The 18,757-nt window shown below is 43.3% G+C and overlaps 1 protein-coding gene across 2 annotated transcripts in view; it reads right to left on the minus strand.

The window, feature by feature from the left end:
- COL22A1 (collagen type XXII alpha 1 chain) overlaps positions 1–18,757 on the minus strand; it is a 238,177-nt gene that overhangs the window by 156,237 nt on the left and 63,183 nt on the right. Inside the window, exons 1-5 of one of the 2 annotated variants that reach the window (XM_081951042.1) lie at positions 14,061–14,070; positions 13,632–13,706; positions 8,076–8,187; positions 4,232–4,355; positions 248–523 (exon numbers count right to left, since the gene is read on the minus strand). In XM_081951042.1, coding sequence (XP_081807168.1) covers positions 248–523; positions 4,232–4,355; positions 8,076–8,176 — 501 coding nt within the window. In that variant the 5' untranslated portion in view covers positions 8,177–8,187; positions 13,632–13,706; positions 14,061–14,070. Of the gene's footprint in view, positions 1–247; positions 524–4,231; positions 4,356–8,075; positions 8,188–13,631; positions 13,707–14,060; positions 14,071–18,757 lie in introns of those variants that run through there. The other variant, XM_081951041.1, reaches the window with a different exon arrangement.

Raw genomic sequence — 18,757 nt, forward strand, 5'->3', positions numbered from 1 at the left:
TGCTATTTGGAACGCTGACAGTGAATATATAACCACAGACCTCATCAGGCTTGGAGAGCTGCCAGGCTGGTATCTTCCAAACACAACACTGTGCAAAAATAATACTTGGCAAGGAGTCTCTGAGAGTCACAAACAAATCTTCACACTAATTAAGTGAACTAATTGTCTCCTGCAAACTCCACACCTAGAGCTGGAAATGCCTAGCATGCATTTTCAGGGTAAACTTTACCTTGTCCCTGGTACTTACATCAATTGGCACGCTGTCGTAAAGGCGTTTGCCAATCACCGTTTTCCCTTGAATGTCAATATTTTCTCTGTCTTCAATAGGTAACGTCTGGACCAGTTTGCAATCAATGTATAAGGAGACCGTCTGGGATTGGATGCTCAGTGCAATCTTATGCCAGTTACGATCAAACAGGTCATTGACGCGCCCATTTCTGAAAACGACTCTCACGGCATCTCTGGTGAGTCCAATTGCATTGTACTCCAAGGCTTTGTTCTCCCCATCCAACCGGATAGAAACCTTGAGGAAAGCAGACATAACACTGTAAGGACAGGACTCCTTATGGAACAAATATCCAACAAAGGAGCTATCCATCATGAGCAGAAGAAGGATAAGAACAAAGTTCATCAGACGTAGAATCCATTTCTATGTGTCCCAGATGTTTTTGGACCACAAAACTCATGTTTCGACTGGCATAACCAATTGTGAGGAAATGATGGAAGACCCTAGGTTTAGTACACCAGTAAATCAAATTTGGAGGAGCTTTAAAAAGTTCGGATCTGCAGCTAGGGGTGTTCCTGATTCTCAGAATTCATTATTCCTGGTTTATTACTGTATATGATGCTAGAGATAAAAGTCAAGAAAAAAGCATGACTGTGCAGGATGGTGAACTGTTCGTTCTGATGAAGAAATGTTCAGATGACATAGAAAGGGGGTGTCAAACTCAAGACCCGGGGACCATAACTGGCTATCCAGCTGCAGGGTGCTTAGATCTGGCTCAAATTACAACTTTGCAACTAATTCAAATGTTTGGCTCCCTTAGAGCCTGTAGTAAGCTGACATCTAAATTCCCTCCAATTTTTGAGGCTGTTATCAATGAAATCCATAGTGTCTGTTCTAAAACAGGCAAGCCTAAATTGAAACAACAGTAACAATGGACTTCATCTACATATATAATGTGATTTGCAGATTTCAGTGATCCACCCATCCTCCAGACATTCCCAAAGATGCTTTTTCCAAAAGGCAACTGGACTTTCTTTCCTTTTTTCCTTGGAAAACATTTCATTCATCCAAGAAGCTTCTTTAAGATGCTCCAGGCATTCAGCGAAACCCTTGGCCATAAAAAATATTGCCCTCCCCAGCCTTAGCACATCAAAATCTAAAATAGCCAAAGTTAAGCTAGGCTACTGATGACTTTTGGGACACCTCCTGGTTGGCTATTTTTGTGAAAAAAGATGATTAGGTTTGGTGTTTTCTTACTCCAGAATTTTTTTCTTCCGTTTTTCATTCTAGCCTGCAAATTTTTAGTTATCTCCATTCTGAGTACCAACAAACTGAATCTTTCTTAATTTTGCAGCCTCTGAGGGAGTAAAATAAGGATTGTTTCCTGTGCTTTGGAAAAGCACTAGCGTTAGCAATAGCACTTAGACTTATATACCACTTTATAGTGCTTTACATCCCACTCTAAGCTGTTTACAGAGTCAGCCTCTTGTCCCCCAACAATCTGAGTCCTCATTTTACCCACCTCGGAGAGATGGAAGGCTGAGTCAACCTTTTTTTAAAAGTACATTTATTGTTTTATCATAGAAAAGAAAACACAAAACAGTAAAACAAACAAAATGAAACAAAACAGAAACATACATTCAACCCCCAAAACAGCAAAGAAAAAATAGTGTATAACAAGGGAGGAAAAGGTGTTCAATTAATATTTATTGATATTCATATTATTAATATATATTTTATATTAAATATTAATATTTAACATGTAGGATCCACCCTGGCTGCTGAAAGAAAAGAAAAAAAGCAACAAATTCTCCTCCCCTTTTGCAAATGTATACATATATAAAAGAAGAAAAATCAGTCAACAGGTTGAGCTAAACATTACACTAATCTTCAAATAACTCTGTTAAACACCTGTTATTATATTTAGCACGTAGAAATTTCCCAATCGGATGACAAAATTAACTGCTTTAGTTAAAGATAATGGACTAAACCAGTGTTTCTCAAACTTGGCGACTTTAAGCTGGCTGGGGAATTCTGGGAGTTGAAGTCCACAGGACTTAAAGTCGCCAAGTTTGAGAAACATTGGACTAAACCAAGGATGAAATGCTACCGATTTGGACTGATTCACCAAACCAGTAGTAAAAAATGCTACCAGTGCGAGCGAACTGGTATTTTCGTCGATCAGCTGGGCAACAATCAGCTGTGGTGCACAATTTATATTAGCTAGAATTGTCGGATTTCCTGCTTTCTAGCTAATCTAAATCACGTGCCCGCCCTTGCTGTTCTATTTACCTTTGCAGACTCAGAAGGCTTCAAAATGTTCCTTTTTTTTAGTGCTGCATGAGCGCACCTCAGGCGTGCATACATACAAAGCGCACACTCAGTAGCAGACTCCCCGAACTGGTAGCAGATTTCAGAGGATTACGCCACTGGATTAGACAGCTATATAAAAGACTGGAAACCATTTAAGGCTGAGTCAACCTTGAGCCGGTAAGAATCGAACTGCTGGCAGTTGGCAAAGTTAGCCAGCAATGCTGCATTCTAAATGCTGCGCGACCGCAACTCTGCAGCCAGCTGCAGCCAGGCAGAAATGCATCTCTGCGCTTCCTTCATGCATTCAGACGTGCACTCATCCATTTACCCACAAGCATCCAAGCCCTTGTTTCAGATGCCTGTGTTACCTCAGCCACACCCTGGTGCTTCCAAGGAGATGCTGCTGTCCAGAGGCAACTTCACCCCACCCAGTCTTTTGAGCTGACAAAAAGCCAATGCTAGGAACAGAATGGGGGAAAGGTGTGTAGCACGAAGCATGTGTGTAAATCACCTACAGAGAGGGAAGCGGAGGTGATGCATGCAGGTTGGCAGCTATTACACTCTTGCGTGAGGACTTTCACTCAACTGCCAGGTCTGCAAGCTATGGTGAGCAGCATGTCCTGGTAGAAGTCCTGCCAGGTATTTGGAGATTTGCTGGAAGCTCAGTAGCAATTACAGAAAGGAAGAACCACGCCGAAGCCATACCTCATCCCAATTATCAAAAGAACGTTTGGAGAAAGGGTGTATGCTACTTTAAATACTTTGTTTAAGCTGGGTAGAAAGGACTGAATATTAAAGACATTTTTTGCTGGCAACCTCACCTTGCAACGTCCTAGCAGGGTGGAGGTGATGCACAGCAATAGTTAGGGAAAGAGTGTGTTGTAATTAAAGTGCTGTGTTTAGAATTGCTATGTTGTGCTGAGTAGATTCCTTGGGGAGCAAAGAACCCTAACAACCATTCGATTTTCAAGCATTCTTTGCTGAATCAGATTCATCTCCTGGTGACTTAACAGAATAAATATCTGGGGTGTATGTAGACACAAATCACTGTTTATGGATTCTAGGAAGACTGGTGTTGCTCATCCCTTTTTCACTTTTTTTCCCCAGACATTTTTTTATGTGGAATATAGAATAACAGAGTTGGAAGGTACCTTGGAGGTCTTCTAGTCCAACCCCCTGCCTAGGCAGGAAACCCTATACTGTTTCAGACAAATGGCTATCCAACATCTTCTTAAAGACTTCCAGTGTTGGGGCATTCACAACTTCTGGAGGCAAGCTGTTCCACTGGTTCATTGTTCTCACTGTCAGGAAGTTTCTCCTCAGTTCTAAGTTGCTCCTCTAGGTGGATTAGTTTCCACCCATTGCTTCTTGTCCTACCCTCACATGCTTTGGAGAATATACCCCGTTTTCCTGAAAAAAAGACCTCCCTGGATAATAAGTTGCCGTGCGCCAAAACCATGTGTCAATGCACAACAGCACCCAATATGCAGTGTGCCCCGTGTGCATGAGTGCGACCCCCTGCACTCCCCTCTCCCCCCCCATGCATGTGTGCACTCCCTTGTGGCCCGTTTTGGCCTAGTAGGCCCACTTGAAGCCTCCTAGGGCCACAAACAGGGCATGGGGGCACCTCCTGAGCTCCCCTGCCCCCTGCGCATGCACACATGACACCCCCCCCCCATCTAGCAACCTTACCTGTGGTATGCCATATTTGTCAATGATCTGCCAAATGTACCAATCTTCTCGCCTGGAGGACTTGCGGAATTTGAAAGTGGCGACAAAAGCATACTCATCCGGAAGTCCTTGTGGGAAGACATCTCTGGAAAAAGGAGAGGAGAGGAGAGGAGGAGAGGAGAGAAAGTAATGAAAACCGTTTAGGTGACGTACATCTGGGCAGCCATTCTTCAAAATCATAATGTAGGAAAATAAATTCCTTGTTCCCTGCAGTATAGAATGGTGATTCATCAAATTGGCCACGGATATGTAGGAAGCACTAACTCTCGTAACAGAGAAAGAAGGAAGATGATAAATATCTGCAATATACAGTTTAATGAGAGTGCATGAAAAGTTTTTCGTCTCCAAAATAAGGAAGTAATGAAAAATTAGTGTAGAAGTTAAACTGCTTCCAATTTTACAATCCTTTTCTCAGTCCAAAGAGAAAGAGGAATGACTAGTGTATTAAATATTTGAAGGGCTGGTCTCTTTTCTAAATTAGTGGCGGCGAGGGAACTGGTTCAGGGGAATGGCAGGCCTGGGTCGCTGCCAGTTCTCCACTACCGGTTCAGCTGAACGGGGCCATACCCGGAGCAACCCACCTCTGATACATACACACACACACACACACACACACACACACACACACACACAAATAGATGGATGGATGGATGGATGGATGGATGGATGGATGGATAGATAGATAGATAGATAGATAGATAGATAGATAGATAGATGATAGATAGATAGATAGATAGATAGATAGATAGATAGATAGATAGATAGATAGATATAGATGGACGGACGGATGGATGGAGAGAAAGACAGACAGAGAGATCTATTATAGTGAGAGAGAGAGTGAGATAATAGACAGACAGACAGACAGACAGACAGATAGAGAGAGAGAGGGAGAGACTCAACAAGGTTTAACATAATAAAATAGGTATAACATATAAACAGATTTTATATAGGATTATCAGTCAGAGTTGGAAGGGACCTTGAGGTATTCTACTCCAAGCTCTATACCATTTCAGACAAGTAGCTCTCCAGTCTCGTCTTTAAAAATTCCAATGATGAGCACCCAAACTTCTGAAGGCAAGGCATTCCCTGGATTAATGCTTCTCACTGTCAGGAAATTTCTTCTTAGTTCTAGGCTGATTCTTTCCTTGATTAGTTTTCATCTGTTGCTTCTTGTCCTGCTTTCAGGTGCTTTGGGGTGTTGACACACTCTTCTTTGTGATGGCCCCTGAGATATTGGAACTCTGATATCACATCACCCCTAGTTCTTCTTAATCACCTTAGTCACCTCTAGTTCCCACCCTGGTTCTTCAGGCCACGCTGCACTACATCATTGCCATGTAATTGAGTCTATCCACTTTATAACTGGTCATCCTTTTCTTCTCTTTTCTTCTTCAGAAGTTGTGGGTGATCCATCACTGGAGGCTTTTAAGAGATTCGACAGTCCTTTATCTGAAATGGTATAGTGTCTCCTACTTAAGCAGGGGGACCTCTGAGGTCTTTTCTAACTCTGTTATTCCATTAAATTGGATGCCCTCTAAGGTCAATTCCAGCCCTATGATTCCATACATTATTCAGAATTTCACATTGTAAGGTTGGTTCCTGTAAGGTAAAGGTTCCCCTCACAGATATATGCTAGTCATTCCCAATCGAGGGGACGGTGCTCATCTCCGTTTCAAAGCAGAAGAGCCAGCGCTGTCCGAAGACGTCTCCGTGGTCATGTGGCCGGCATGACTAAACGCCGAAGGCGCATGAAACACTGTTACTTTCCCACCAAAGGTGGCCCTATTTTTCAACTTGCATTTTTACATTCTTTCGAACTGCTAGGTTGGCAGAAGCTGGGATGAGTAACGGGAGCTCACTCCATTATGCGGCACTAGGGATTCGAACCGCCGAACTGCTGACCTTTCTGATTGACAAGTTCAGCAGCCACTGAGCCACCTTTGCAGTGGTGGGTTTCCATTTTTTTTCTACCAGTCCGCACACACATGATGCTTCTGTGCATGCGCAGAAGTGTCCAGGCGAGTGGACGGAGACTTCCGCTGTCGCTACTACCAGTTTGCCCAATCTGGGCTCAACCTGGAGCAACCTACCTCTGTTCCTTTGGTTCCTGTACCTGTTATCATTATTGTACTTTCTGTTTCAGTTTGCTTCCTTTTTTAATTGTGCTTTCATTACTAGACTCACATGTGTATCTCCTTCAGCACACTAAATAAACTTTGAGTCTTGGTTTGAGAGGAAACTCCTGGATGTTTGCAAGCTCCTTCATTGACAGATTATCTGAGAACCTCTGGTGCCATGGCCAGTAGCTATAGGTACTTAAGTTTTCATGTTTGGACATTTTGCTACTTCAGTAATCATTGACAGCGTGTATTGGAAAGTGAGCGATTAGAACAACTCTGTCTTATGCAAATGGCAAATGAGAGAAGCAGCAATGGATATAATGAATGGAAACACCCCTTTTTTCAGTTGGCTTTAAATGAGGTCCACTCTACTGTGATATTCTAGAATGAAAGGGCTCAGTGTAAAATTCACTCCTCCTTAAAACCTGCCAGATGCTAATGCAGAATTAAATGAACTAATGATATTAATTCCAGTTGCCTGGTGCAGAAAACACGTTGTGTCATTTAATGCTATCATTGTGACCTAATTGGACATGAGCTGTTGCAAATCATTTTATCCTATGAAGCCCTCGCTCTCTTTCAGGCTTACACAGACCCAGCTTTTATTGTCTGCTGAGGACGTCTGCTGGATTCTGTGGTTTTCCTACTCTCCTTATTTGGAAAAAAACTTTCATTTTCTAAAAAGAGCTTTGTCCTCGTTTCTCTTCTTCAGTTTTCCTAATGAAGTTGGATTCCACTTGTCTTCACCTGCATTAAAGGTAAAGGTTCCCCTCGCACATATGTGCTAGTTGTTCCCGACTCTAGAGGGCGGTGCTCATCTCTGTTTCAAAGCCAAAGAGCCAGCACTGTCCGAAGACGTCTCCATGGTCATGTGGCCGGCATGACTAAATGTCGAAGGCGCATGGAACGCTGTTACCTTCCCAACAAAGGTGGTTCTTATTTTTATACTTGCATTTTTGCATGCTTTCTAGCTGCTAGGTTGGCAGAAGCTGGGACAAGTAACGGGAGCTTACTCCGTTACGCAGCACTAGGGATTTGAACTGCTTAAATGCCAACTTCTCTGATAGACGAGCTCTGCGTCTTAGCCACTGTGTCACTGCGTCCCTAGCATTACTTGTATCTAAATATTGTGGAAATTCAGAGAATTGCAATTCTGGACTGTATGCTTAAATCTTATTGGTGTATTTATGATTGATTTCAATTCCTCTGTACCTCTGTCAGAGTTCCAAGTAATACGTCCATAGCAAAAAAACCTTTGAGGCAGGTAGTTTCCTCAAAGAATAGTTTTATTGGAAATATCCTATTGGCACAACCTGGTGAAAGTCGACTCTGAAGGTTGCCATGGTTTTCACTTAATTAAAACTAAAAGTTGTCCTTTTGCCAAACAATCAGTCACATGTCCAATCAAGGTGCCATCCGGTTACCTGGTAAGTTCATTCCTCCTCTCTGACCACCTGTGGGAATGTCCTTGGTTCCCAGGAGAAAGTATTTTGTTTTGGCTACAAAACCCCAGCTATCTCTATTTCCCCCTCCCTATCCCTCAGCTCCAGGGTGGCAAAACTGAAGCTTCAAAATGGCTTCAGCCAGGCCAGCTTCAGGGTTGGCACCCACCCTGAATGTAAAAGGACCATATTAGGGAAATGAAACAATTGAAGAAATGGTTCAAAGGAAGAGGGAGATCTTACTGTGTTCGCTGAACAATGGGAAAACTTCCAAGCCGAACATAAGAGCTCTGGATTCCATCGTCTTTCATTCTGAACATCTCCCGTACACTGAATAATTCCATCAAGTCGAACCCTACCAAAACAACGACAACAAAAGAAAACAATAACGACGAAAGTGAGACTGTAACATTTAGCTGCTGATAGATATTTATTATTTGTTAATATCTACCAATAATAAATAAAATAATTGATTAAAATTAATATATCTTCCAATATTAAAAGAGGGCCAGTTTGACGTAGTGCTGAAGATGCTGACCTAGAAACCAGGAGATTCTGAGTTCTAGTTTTGCCTTAGGCTGGGTTACTTTGGGCCAATAGAATAGAAATAACAGAGTTGGAAGGGACCTTGGAGGTCTTCTAGCCCAACCCCCTGCTTAGGCAGGAAGCCCTACATCACTTCAGACAAATGGTTATCTCACATCTTCTTAAAAATGTCCAGTGTTGGAGCATTCACAACTTCTGGAGGCAATTTGTTCCACTGATTAATTGTTCTCACTGTCAGGAAAATTCTCCTTAGTTCTAAGTTGCTTCTCTCCTTGATTAGTTTCCACCCATTGCTTCTTGTTCTACCCTCAGGTGCCTTGGAGAATAGTTTGACTCCCTCTTCTTTGTGGCAGCCCCTGAGATATTGGAACACTTACTTACTATTTTACCCTGTAAATTTTTAATAAGTCCATTGTCACACATTGTTTCTCCAGTTAATGGTGGTATCCTGTTTCCCCTGGGAACAGTATAGTAATCATCTATTCTGGATGAATTCTTTATGAATGTATTTTTCATGTACACTCAGAGCTTATGCACTGAAAACAAATTCCTTGTGTGTCCAATCACACTTGACCAATAAAGAGTTCTATTCTATTCTATTCTATTCTATTCTATTCTATTCTATTCTATTCTATTCTCCTCCCTTCTTCCCTATTCTATTCTATTCTATTCTCCTCCCTTCTTCCCTTCCCTTCCCTATTCTATTCTATTCTATTCTATTCTATTCTATTCTATTCTATTCTATTCTACTCTACTCTACTCTACTCTACTCTACTCTACTCTACCCTACCCTACCCTACCCTACCCTACCCTACCCTACCCTACCTAAGAGTGCAGTGTGCATATGTCCTTAGAGAGGAAAGGGACATTCACTCTATGGCAGGGGTGGCGAACACGCGGCTCACGAGCCGCATGCGGCTCCCGGCCAAAATAAATGAGGCTCTTTGCCTCTTATCATTATTTACTATACTGTGGCTCGGATCGCGCGCTCCCTTTCGGAAGCTTGGGAGGTCCTTTGCAGGCAGCTAGAACGGGCCGCGCCTGCAAAGGACTTCCCCAGACTTGCTTTGAGGAGCACGGGGCGACTGAGGCTAGTTGTGAAGCCCCAAAGCCCCCACCGCCACCGGAAGAACTGCTGCCACCTCCTCCTCCTCCTCCTCTAACAGGCAGCACTGCCAGATTTGCCGCCCGGCACTGCGGCTGAGATGAAGCCGCCAAAGCTCCAGCCGGCATCTCCGCAAGTGGCAGCGGCGACTCCCCTCCGCTTGGAGCAGCTGAGCTCAGTCAGCGCTGGGTTACCCCTGCCCCCTCCTCCTCCTCTGCCATGCTTTTGAGGAGCCATGAGGCTGCAGGAGCCAGTAGGAAGGCGGGGGGGGGGAGCAGGGGAAAAAAAGCCTCATGGCTCCTCAAAAGCACGGAGGAGGGGGAGGGGGCAGAGGTAACCCAGCGCTGAGCTCAGGAGCAAATCTGGTGATTCTGTTGGAGGAGGAGGAGGTAGCAGCAGTTATTCTGGTGGCAACTCATACTCGTCGGCATCTTCAGCAGAAGCCCTGCCCACAATGAAGAAAGCAAAGATGGAGCAGATCCACGCAGATGACGTCGCTGCAACATGACTGGAGGAGGAATTCTGGGAGTTGAAGTCCACAAGTGTTAAAGCTGTCAGGTTTGAAGACCCCTGGGGTTTTTTTTCCCTAAAGGGTTAGGGGTGCAAGGGTCTTGTAACTTGACAGCTTTAAGAGTTGCGTGCTTCAAATGCCAGAGTTTCTGAGCCAACATTTTGGTTGCTAAGCAGGAGCGTTGTTAAGTGATACTGATATTATATAACACTTTGAATTAAGCGGGTACCTTGAAGAAACATAACTTTGAGTTTCAAATAATACTGATTTCGTTGTTGTCTTAGGTGACATCTGTGAAAAAAATTCGGGTGCTCAGGCATGAAAATGTGCCACTCAAACACTATACTTTTCTGCTCACATCGAAAAAAAATTAGAGGGAACATTGCTTCTGGGTCTGTTTTGGCAGGTCACTGCGTGGTGTGGCTCTCTGACTCTCACAGTTTAAAATTTTGGCTCTTTTTGTCGAACTTGTTCGCCACCCCTGCTCTATGGCAAACCAGGCAAACGTTTCAGTGCCAGAGTCAGGAATGCTTAATCTAAACCAAGATTGATCCATTTGGGATGCAACATGTTTAAGGGGACCCAACCATTTTTACATCACCTCGGCTATCACCCATATAATGGTTAATTGGTTTGGGCCTGGCACATTATGCAAAACAAAGCACTTCGTTATCCAGTTTTATGATTTGGAGGCTGTTTAAACTCAGGCAGCATCTTCACAGAAACACACACATGTAAAAACACACAAAAGGTTCATTGGTGGGATTCAATTTTTTTTAATTACCGGTTCTGAGGGAGTGGCTTGGTGGGCATGACTTGGTGGGCGTGGCAAGGGAAGGCTACTGTAAAATCCCCATTCCTTCCCCAGTTACTGCAAAATCCCCATTTCCTCCCAATCAGCTGGGACTTGGGAGGCAGAGAATAGATGGGGGTGGGACCAGTCAGAGGTGGCATTTTCAGGTTTTCTGAACTACTCAAAATTTCTACTATCGGTTCTATTCTATTCTATTCTATTCTATTCTATTCTATTCTATTCTATTCTATTCTATTCTATTCTATTCTACTCTACCCTACCCTACCCTACCTTACCCTACCCTATCTAAGAGTGCAGGGTGCATATGTCCTTAGAGAGGAAAGGGACATTCACTCTATGGCAAACCAGGCAAACGTTTCAGTGCCAGAGTCAGGAATGCTTAATCCATCCAGAACCTGCTGAACCTCTGGAAAGGTTTCAATTCAAGACCCTCTGTTAGAGTTTTCTCTCTTTTCAAAAATTGATATCATTTGGCATGGTAGAAAGTGCTCTGTGATCCTTTGCCAAGACTGTAGTTTTGGAGATATTACAGCTTGCAAATAATTACTTTGTTAAATACTTTCTTTGTTTCCTGGAATGTTTTTTTTCTTCTGAGCTTTTTTCCCCATTCAGAAGTAGTAATAAGGCATTTATTCTTGTCCAGTACCCATCTGCTTCACCCCAGGAAAGACCCTGAAAAGAACTATAATGGGATCATTTTTTGATATATTGCCATTGTTGCAAAAGTTCTGTGTCAGCTGCAGCTACGATTTACTGCTGCTTGAGAGTACCTTACTGGCTCAAACATAGGAAAGTGTGACTGAGCTATGGAAATTCTGTAATAATAATACCTATGTCATATCAACATTAAGAAAACTAAGATCATGGCATCCTGCCCTCTCAATTCCTGGCAAATAGATGGGGAAGAAATGAAGGTAGTGATAGATTATATTTTCCTGGGCTCCAAGATCACCGCAGATGGGAACTGCAGCCAAGAAATTAAAAGATGCTTGCTCCTGGGGAGGAAAACTATGGCAAATCTAAACAGCTTACTAAAAAGCAGAGGCATCACCCTGCCAACAAAAGTGCATATAGTCAAGGCTATGGTTTTCCCAGTTGCAATGGATGACTGTGAAAGTTGGACCATAAAGAAGGCTGAGCACGAAAGAATGGAGGCTCTGAACTTCAATGCTGGAGAAGACTCCTGCAAGTCCCTCGGACAGCAAGATGATCCAACCGGTCAGTCCTAGAGGAGATCAACCCTGAGTGCTCTTTAGAAGGCCAGATCCTGAAGAGGAAACTGAAATACTTTGCCCACCTAATGAGAAGGAAGGACTCACTGAAGAAGAGCCTCATGCTGGGAACGATTGAGAGCAAAAGAAGAAGGGGATGGCAGAGAAGGAGGTGGCTGGATGGAGTCACTGAAGCTGTCGATGTGAGCTTAAATGGACTTCAGAGGATGTGAGAGGACAGGAAGGCCTGGAGGAACATTGTTCATGAGGTGCTGATCAGTCAGACATGACTTCGCAACTAATAACAACATGTTTTAAATCCCATTTGGGAATGCATTTCACTGTTTCTCACATTTTCCATCAGACATCCCTGGAAGCGGAAATCTCCATTGACTTTGACTTCCGCTCATTTTAAAATTTCATATTTCTATATCGCATGAGCGAAGAACTTATTGCCAATATTAGTAGGGCCAAGTTTTGCCCTCTGCATTCTATCAAGTGCAGTTTTTGTCACCCCTGGCCAAATGGGTCTACCATATTTTCTCCCCAAACATTATTTCTGGAGTACATAATAATGTGTGTAGCATCCTTTCTAAGAGCTTTACTAGATGGGAAAATATAATGTATGGAAATAGCACTGCTCTTTGCAACCTTGTAAAAAAAAACAAATCCCCACCAAAAGAGACACAGATACAAAACAAAATAAACACACATACAAACACATATACATAAAGACCCAACTGTGCCTAAACATCCCTTGAAGTGCTTCAGTGCAGAAACAAAACTCCCTATTTTTTTTTGAATCCCATTATTATTCATAATCATTTCGAAGATGATTATTATGTATCCGTTCAGTCCAGTCTCTCCACATCTTCCTATCTTGCATTACTTCTTTGAGTTTTTCTATGCTCTGACTGGTGTCCAGTCAGGACACCATATGCTTTGATGGTGTCCAGCAACCGTATTTTTCAACGAGCTGGCTTGCTTTTCCCTCTAACTCTTCCAAAGCTTTGTTCGAATATTACCAATCCCAGGGGTGGGGCAGCATTTTCATGCTTCCCAGGCTTCGGAGGCTTTTTCAGAGCCTCCGGGAGGGCAAAAACGGCCTCTTCCGGGCTCCAGAGGCCCTCCAGAGGCTGGAAATGGGCTCGTTTTTGGATTTCCAGAACTTTTGGTAGGCCCATTTTTTGCCTTCCCAGAGCCTCCGCATGGGCCCTGCACTTACCACATCCAAAAATGGCCTGCGTGGAGACTCTTGGGAGGGGAGGGGCAGGGGGTGGGGTCAGCCAGTCCTTGCAACAATCGGTTCAGTGAACCAGATTAAAATTAACATCCGGTTTGCCCAAACCAGTCCAAAACAGCTGAATCCCATCCCTGCCTATCCCTGAAGCTGATGCTAAGCAGGCAAGTGGATCCAAACTATTTCCAGATAATATTCCACTCTTTGACCTATAAAGACAGCCTGGCACTCTTAAATAATTCTATCTATTCCATTTGCAAAAGAAAGTACTGTCCTGGCCACTTTGGGGCTTAATATAGTCTCTCTGTGTGACATACCTCTGCTTTGCAATGTGACGAGAAGAAGAACTGATTGTCAGTAATATTGCATTACCTGGTATGTCCTCGGTTTCTCCATTGGTGTGTCTGAACCGGTCTCCTTCCACACGGACATTTGGACAAAGGACGTCTGTAAGGAGAGGGAAGAAAAAAGGAAAAAAAAACATGTAAATTAGAGTTATTGCTAAGAACTCCAGTGATTTATTTTTCCTTTTCTTTTTATCACCTCTTGGCAAAGTAGAACCAATATTTAGTACTTTTTATATCCTTTCTTTTTTAAAAAAAGTTTTTTTTTAATTTATTCTTTTTCAACATATAAACATTTCATCTTTCCTTGAACAGTGTGCCAACCTGGGTAGAAATATCTCTGTGCAACAGCTTTCAGTATTTACAACATCATTCACCTTAATATTAATTCTCTAATCTTAAAATTGCAATATATTAAGCGATTAAACATTATCTTCTAATGAGATATCGTACTAACGTTAATCATAATGATGTTCTCCATCATAATCTAACTTTTTATATCTTTTTGATAGCACTGTGGAAACTCTGTGAGTCCTGGGTATCCCCGTTGCCCACAAAAACTCTACAAAGAAGGTTGTATAAAGGGGGGGGGGCGGAAATTGCACACCTCATCGAGAAAGAACTGGCATCATAAACAGAATCAACTGCCAAGATTGCAACCTACACCACACAGGATAAATAAGGCCCCAATTATAGTAAAGTAACAATGAGCACATAAACGGCAAAAAAACCCAACACCAGAATAATTCATAGTTATCTATTCCCTTAAAATCACCCACATATTTGACTGGAATAATAGAGAAAGAATCAACCAAGCAAAAAGCAGAAGAGGCAGGAATTCTTGGAAGTCTGGCACTCAAATCAAGGAGCCATCAGGAGGAAAAAAATAACATTGGATAGGATTTACACTCTTTCCAACAGTGATGTGCGTTGAGGTTTATGGCTGGTGAGGCTGGTGACATCATCAGCGCGAGCCGCGGTCCCCTTCATGTTGACTCAGCTACCTCAGCCTCCTGCACACATGGTCCCATTCCCCGCCTTCCTGAATCAACATGAAGGGGACCGCAGCTTGCGCTCCCCACGGCTCGCACTCCGCGGTCCCCTTCATGTTGACTCAGGAAGGCGGAGAATGGGACCACATGTGCAGGAGGCTGAAGCTGCCTCAGCCTCCTGCACACGTGGTCCAATTCTCCTCCTTCCTGACTCCTGAGTCAATATGAAGGGGACCACGGAGCGTGCTCTGCGGGACCGCGGCTCATGCTCCGCGGTCCCCTTCATGTTGACTCAGGAAGGCGGAGAATGGGACCACGTGTGCAGGAGGGAGGCTGAGGCTAGAGGAGCCTCCTGCACACGTGGTCCCATTCCCGGACCACGTGTGCAGAAGGCTCCTCAGCGCCTTTTCCCTTTTCCCTTTTTTTTTATTTTCATGATGAGAGCGGTGAGGCTCTGCCTCCCCTGCCTCCCCTGACCGCATGTCCTTGCTTTCCAACACAAGATCCAAACCATTCACATCAGATTGGCAAGGCAGAACATAATTAACTGCAATCAACAGCACAGAATTCAAACACACACACAAACACACACACGTATCAATTTCAATCAAACTTGATACACAGATGATTTTCTCTCTGAAAACAAATACTTTGGGGGTACGACACCCCTAACACCCCTCGTGGGTGGGTGTGTTCTGTTAAAATGCAGCCTGTAGTGGCTTAAAATGGCTTCTACTGAACTGCCATAGAATGGCTTCTACTGTGCAGCGCAGTGGAGTTGCCATGGTAATGGCTTCACAGTACTCCACTGGGGAGCTCCCTCTGGTAAGGGGGGAAATCCTACATTAGAAATTACCTATAAATCAATACCCGGGCAATGCTATCGGCTAATAGATTATAAATATAGCAAGGCAGGCTACATTTCTGGATCATTGTACTGGAGAAGCTATATTGGAATGCCTAGGGAAGTCTCTGCAGAATTTGTGATCTATGCTGACCTTCCAAAGCCCAGAGACCCTCAAGGAAAGACCGGCCTACCACTATTCCAAGAGATAAATACACCAGCTGTGGTTTCCACTGGAAACAGATTGCTTTTTTTTTTAATTTTCCTCTCCTTCTCCTTTTTGGGAAATAACCCTTGCATAACACAGCAGTTAGCTAGATAATAAAATATCTTTCCACACCAAGACAGATGCCTGGGTTCCAAGTAACAATCCCACATCAAGCAAAACTCCAAGGCAGGTAGATTCCTAAAAGAAAATAGCTTTATTGGAAATATCGTATTGGCACAGATCTGGTGAAAACTTACTCTGAAGGGTCCTGCGGTCTTCATCTAATAATTGAAAGTAAAAGTTTTCCCCTTAATCCCAAACAATAAGTCACATGGTCCAATCAATGCACAGTCTGGAGGTCTGGTGACATCACTCTTCCTTCCTCCGACCAGGAGTGAGAATGTCCTTGGTTCCCAAGAGAAAGTATTTTATGTTGACTACACAACCTTAACTATCTCTAATTCCACCTCCCTATCCCTCAGCTCTGAAGCTCCAAGATGGCTTCGGCCAGGCCAGCTTCAGGGTTGACAGAGAGGGCTCTGCCTTCCACCTGTGGCATGCACGCCGTAAGTTGGCCCTCATAGGGTTAGGGTCTCCTGCTTGAGCAGGGGAGTTGAACTAGAAAACCTCCAAAGTCCTTTCCAATTCAGTTATTTTGTGAGTCTGAAGAAAGCAAACCACCAACAACTGAAGGCAGCTAGCTAAATAAGTGCTAAGCCATGCATATCAATGTATAGCACTCAAACAAATTAGGGTCACCTAGTTCATAGCACTATTTTGACACACTATTTTCATCTAGGACATGCCTCTTTTAACTCACTAATCTCATTCTAAGGATGCTTGCCCTCTGACATATACCGTTGCCCTTTGAGGGGGAAGGCCTTAACTCTCTGCTGCCTGCTGAACTCTGCAATAATTCTGCCCTACCTTATGCAATCATGAAACCAGGCATTATGTTGTTTGCAAAATGAACCCACAAGGCCACAACAGCTGACTGAGAAGCAAAAGAAATAGCACACATATCCTAACAAAGAAACCAAAACTGATTGACCAAGATCAGGCACGTAATTTTGGATAGCAAAAATAAATAAGTACCGCCGGCATCACCAAAGCGTATGTTTGTTCAACCAATGCAAGATACTGCACATCTAACAATTATGACCAGATTATGGTACACCACCGGTACGAATAAACAGTTACATAAATACATGCAAGAGGGAAAGGAATGAAACATTCCAAACCAATTCATGCAACAGCCTGGTGTTTATAACTATGGCATCTTTTCGCCCTGTTAGAAGGAGAGCAGTTTGCTTCTTCATTCATCTCCCAAATGTTTTCAGGGTTTCCAGATGTGCATAAAGTGGTTAACAGTCACATCTATTGACTTTCAGCTAAGAAGCAATAGTTAAGGGGGATGAATCGAAACAGAATATAAGATAGCGTGTGATGACTTGTGATACAAGAAAAAGCCACAGCAGTTGGCAAAATACAGAAAGAAGTCCCAAAGCATCCAAAACAGACTCGTCCAGCTTAGTCCATCTCTGAGTAATCGTTTTCCTTTCTTTCCCTTCCGTGTCCTGTCCTGTCCTTTCTCCTCCCCTCCCCTCCTCTTCTCACCCTCCCCTTTCATTTCATTTCCCCTTCCTTTTTTCCTTTTTCCCTTTTCTTCTCCTTTCTCTTTTCTCCTTTCTCCTTTCCTTTCCTCAACTCTCTGCTGGCTTTTTCCAGCAGTCTATCAGAGTTGGTAAAGAATTTCCCCCTCCCTTCCTTGTAATGTGAAACACATCATTGATTTCAACGTGGCAATAGGAGGCACACTTGCTTTTTAAAGATCCATTTTTTTTTCTTGGAAAACACCAAAGTTGGAGGAGGTAAACACTACTAAAATTCTCATGAGTTGAACTTCTTTGGATACAAATAGATGAAGAATTCTATAGAGCTGAACATAACTATTGGGGGGGAGGTGGAGGAGGAGGAGGAGGAGGAGGAGGAGGAGGAGGAGGAGGAGGAGGAGGAGGAGGAGGAGGAGGAGGAGAGTGAGGTCTTAGTTCTCTCTCTGAGCTTGGTGGTTTTCTTGTAGACATTTCATGACCCAACTCGGGAACATCCTCAGTGCTAGAAGGGAGTGGGGTTTGTGGATAGGAGGAGGAGGAGGAGAGGAAGAGGAGGAGGAGGAGGAGGAGGAGGAGGAGGAGGAGGAGGAGGAGGAGAGTGAGGTCTTAGTTCTCTCTCTGAACTTGGTGGTTTTCTTGTAGACATTTCACGACCCAACTCGGGAACATCCTCAGTGCTAGAAGGGAGTGGGGTTTGTGGATAGGAGGAGGAGGAGGAAGAGGAGGAGGATTGCTATTTATATATATAAGTTGTGACCCTTTTTTAAAAAAGCTTTTTTTTAAACTATTGGATCTTTCCCAAGGATCTGGAGTATTTAACGATGTTTTCATAATATTTGTGCTGTTCCAAGTAATACCATTTTCATAATTGATGTATTCATACTACATCCATTCCTGCGGTTTCCACGTGGTTTTTGGTAAAGCACATCGACCGCAATTATTAAAACCACAACCAAAATTGAAAATAACACCTTCAGACACAGAGGGCAAACATGATTTATAAAACTGTGCCTAACCAGCTTTCATTCCCTGTTCATTCATCAGGCATTCGAATGGCCAGTGCCAAGAAAAACAGCTTCCTCCCTCGCTAACAAGTTTTGAGTCAAAATGTATAAGTTCCTTTGCCTTCCAGCTGGGCTTCAAAGAACTGAGCTCCAGAATTGATTTGAGGAAATGAAGAGGAACGAGACACGGGAAACTCAAAGGTTGAGAGAGACCAAAGCGAAGTCATGTCCCCGGAGAAAAATGATCCTCTAGTAGAGCAGGCACTCAAGCTTGCAAGACTGAGTCCAATGTCTGGGATCATTAATTAATTGCAACAATTGCCAACGTACGTAGGCAGATTAATTCACAGCGAACTATTCATTGTTCTTACGGTCAGGAAATTTCTCCCTAATTTTATCTTTTGTCATTGATGAGTTTCCATCCATTGCTTCTTCTCCTGCTCTCTGGTGCTTTAGAAAATAGTTTGACATACCCCTCTCTTCTTTGGAACAC

The sequence above is a fragment of the Natrix helvetica genome (assembly GCF_964273705.1).
Source record: "Natrix helvetica genome assembly, chromosome: 4".
NCBI lineage: Eukaryota > Metazoa > Chordata > Lepidosauria > Squamata > Natricidae > Natrix > Natrix helvetica.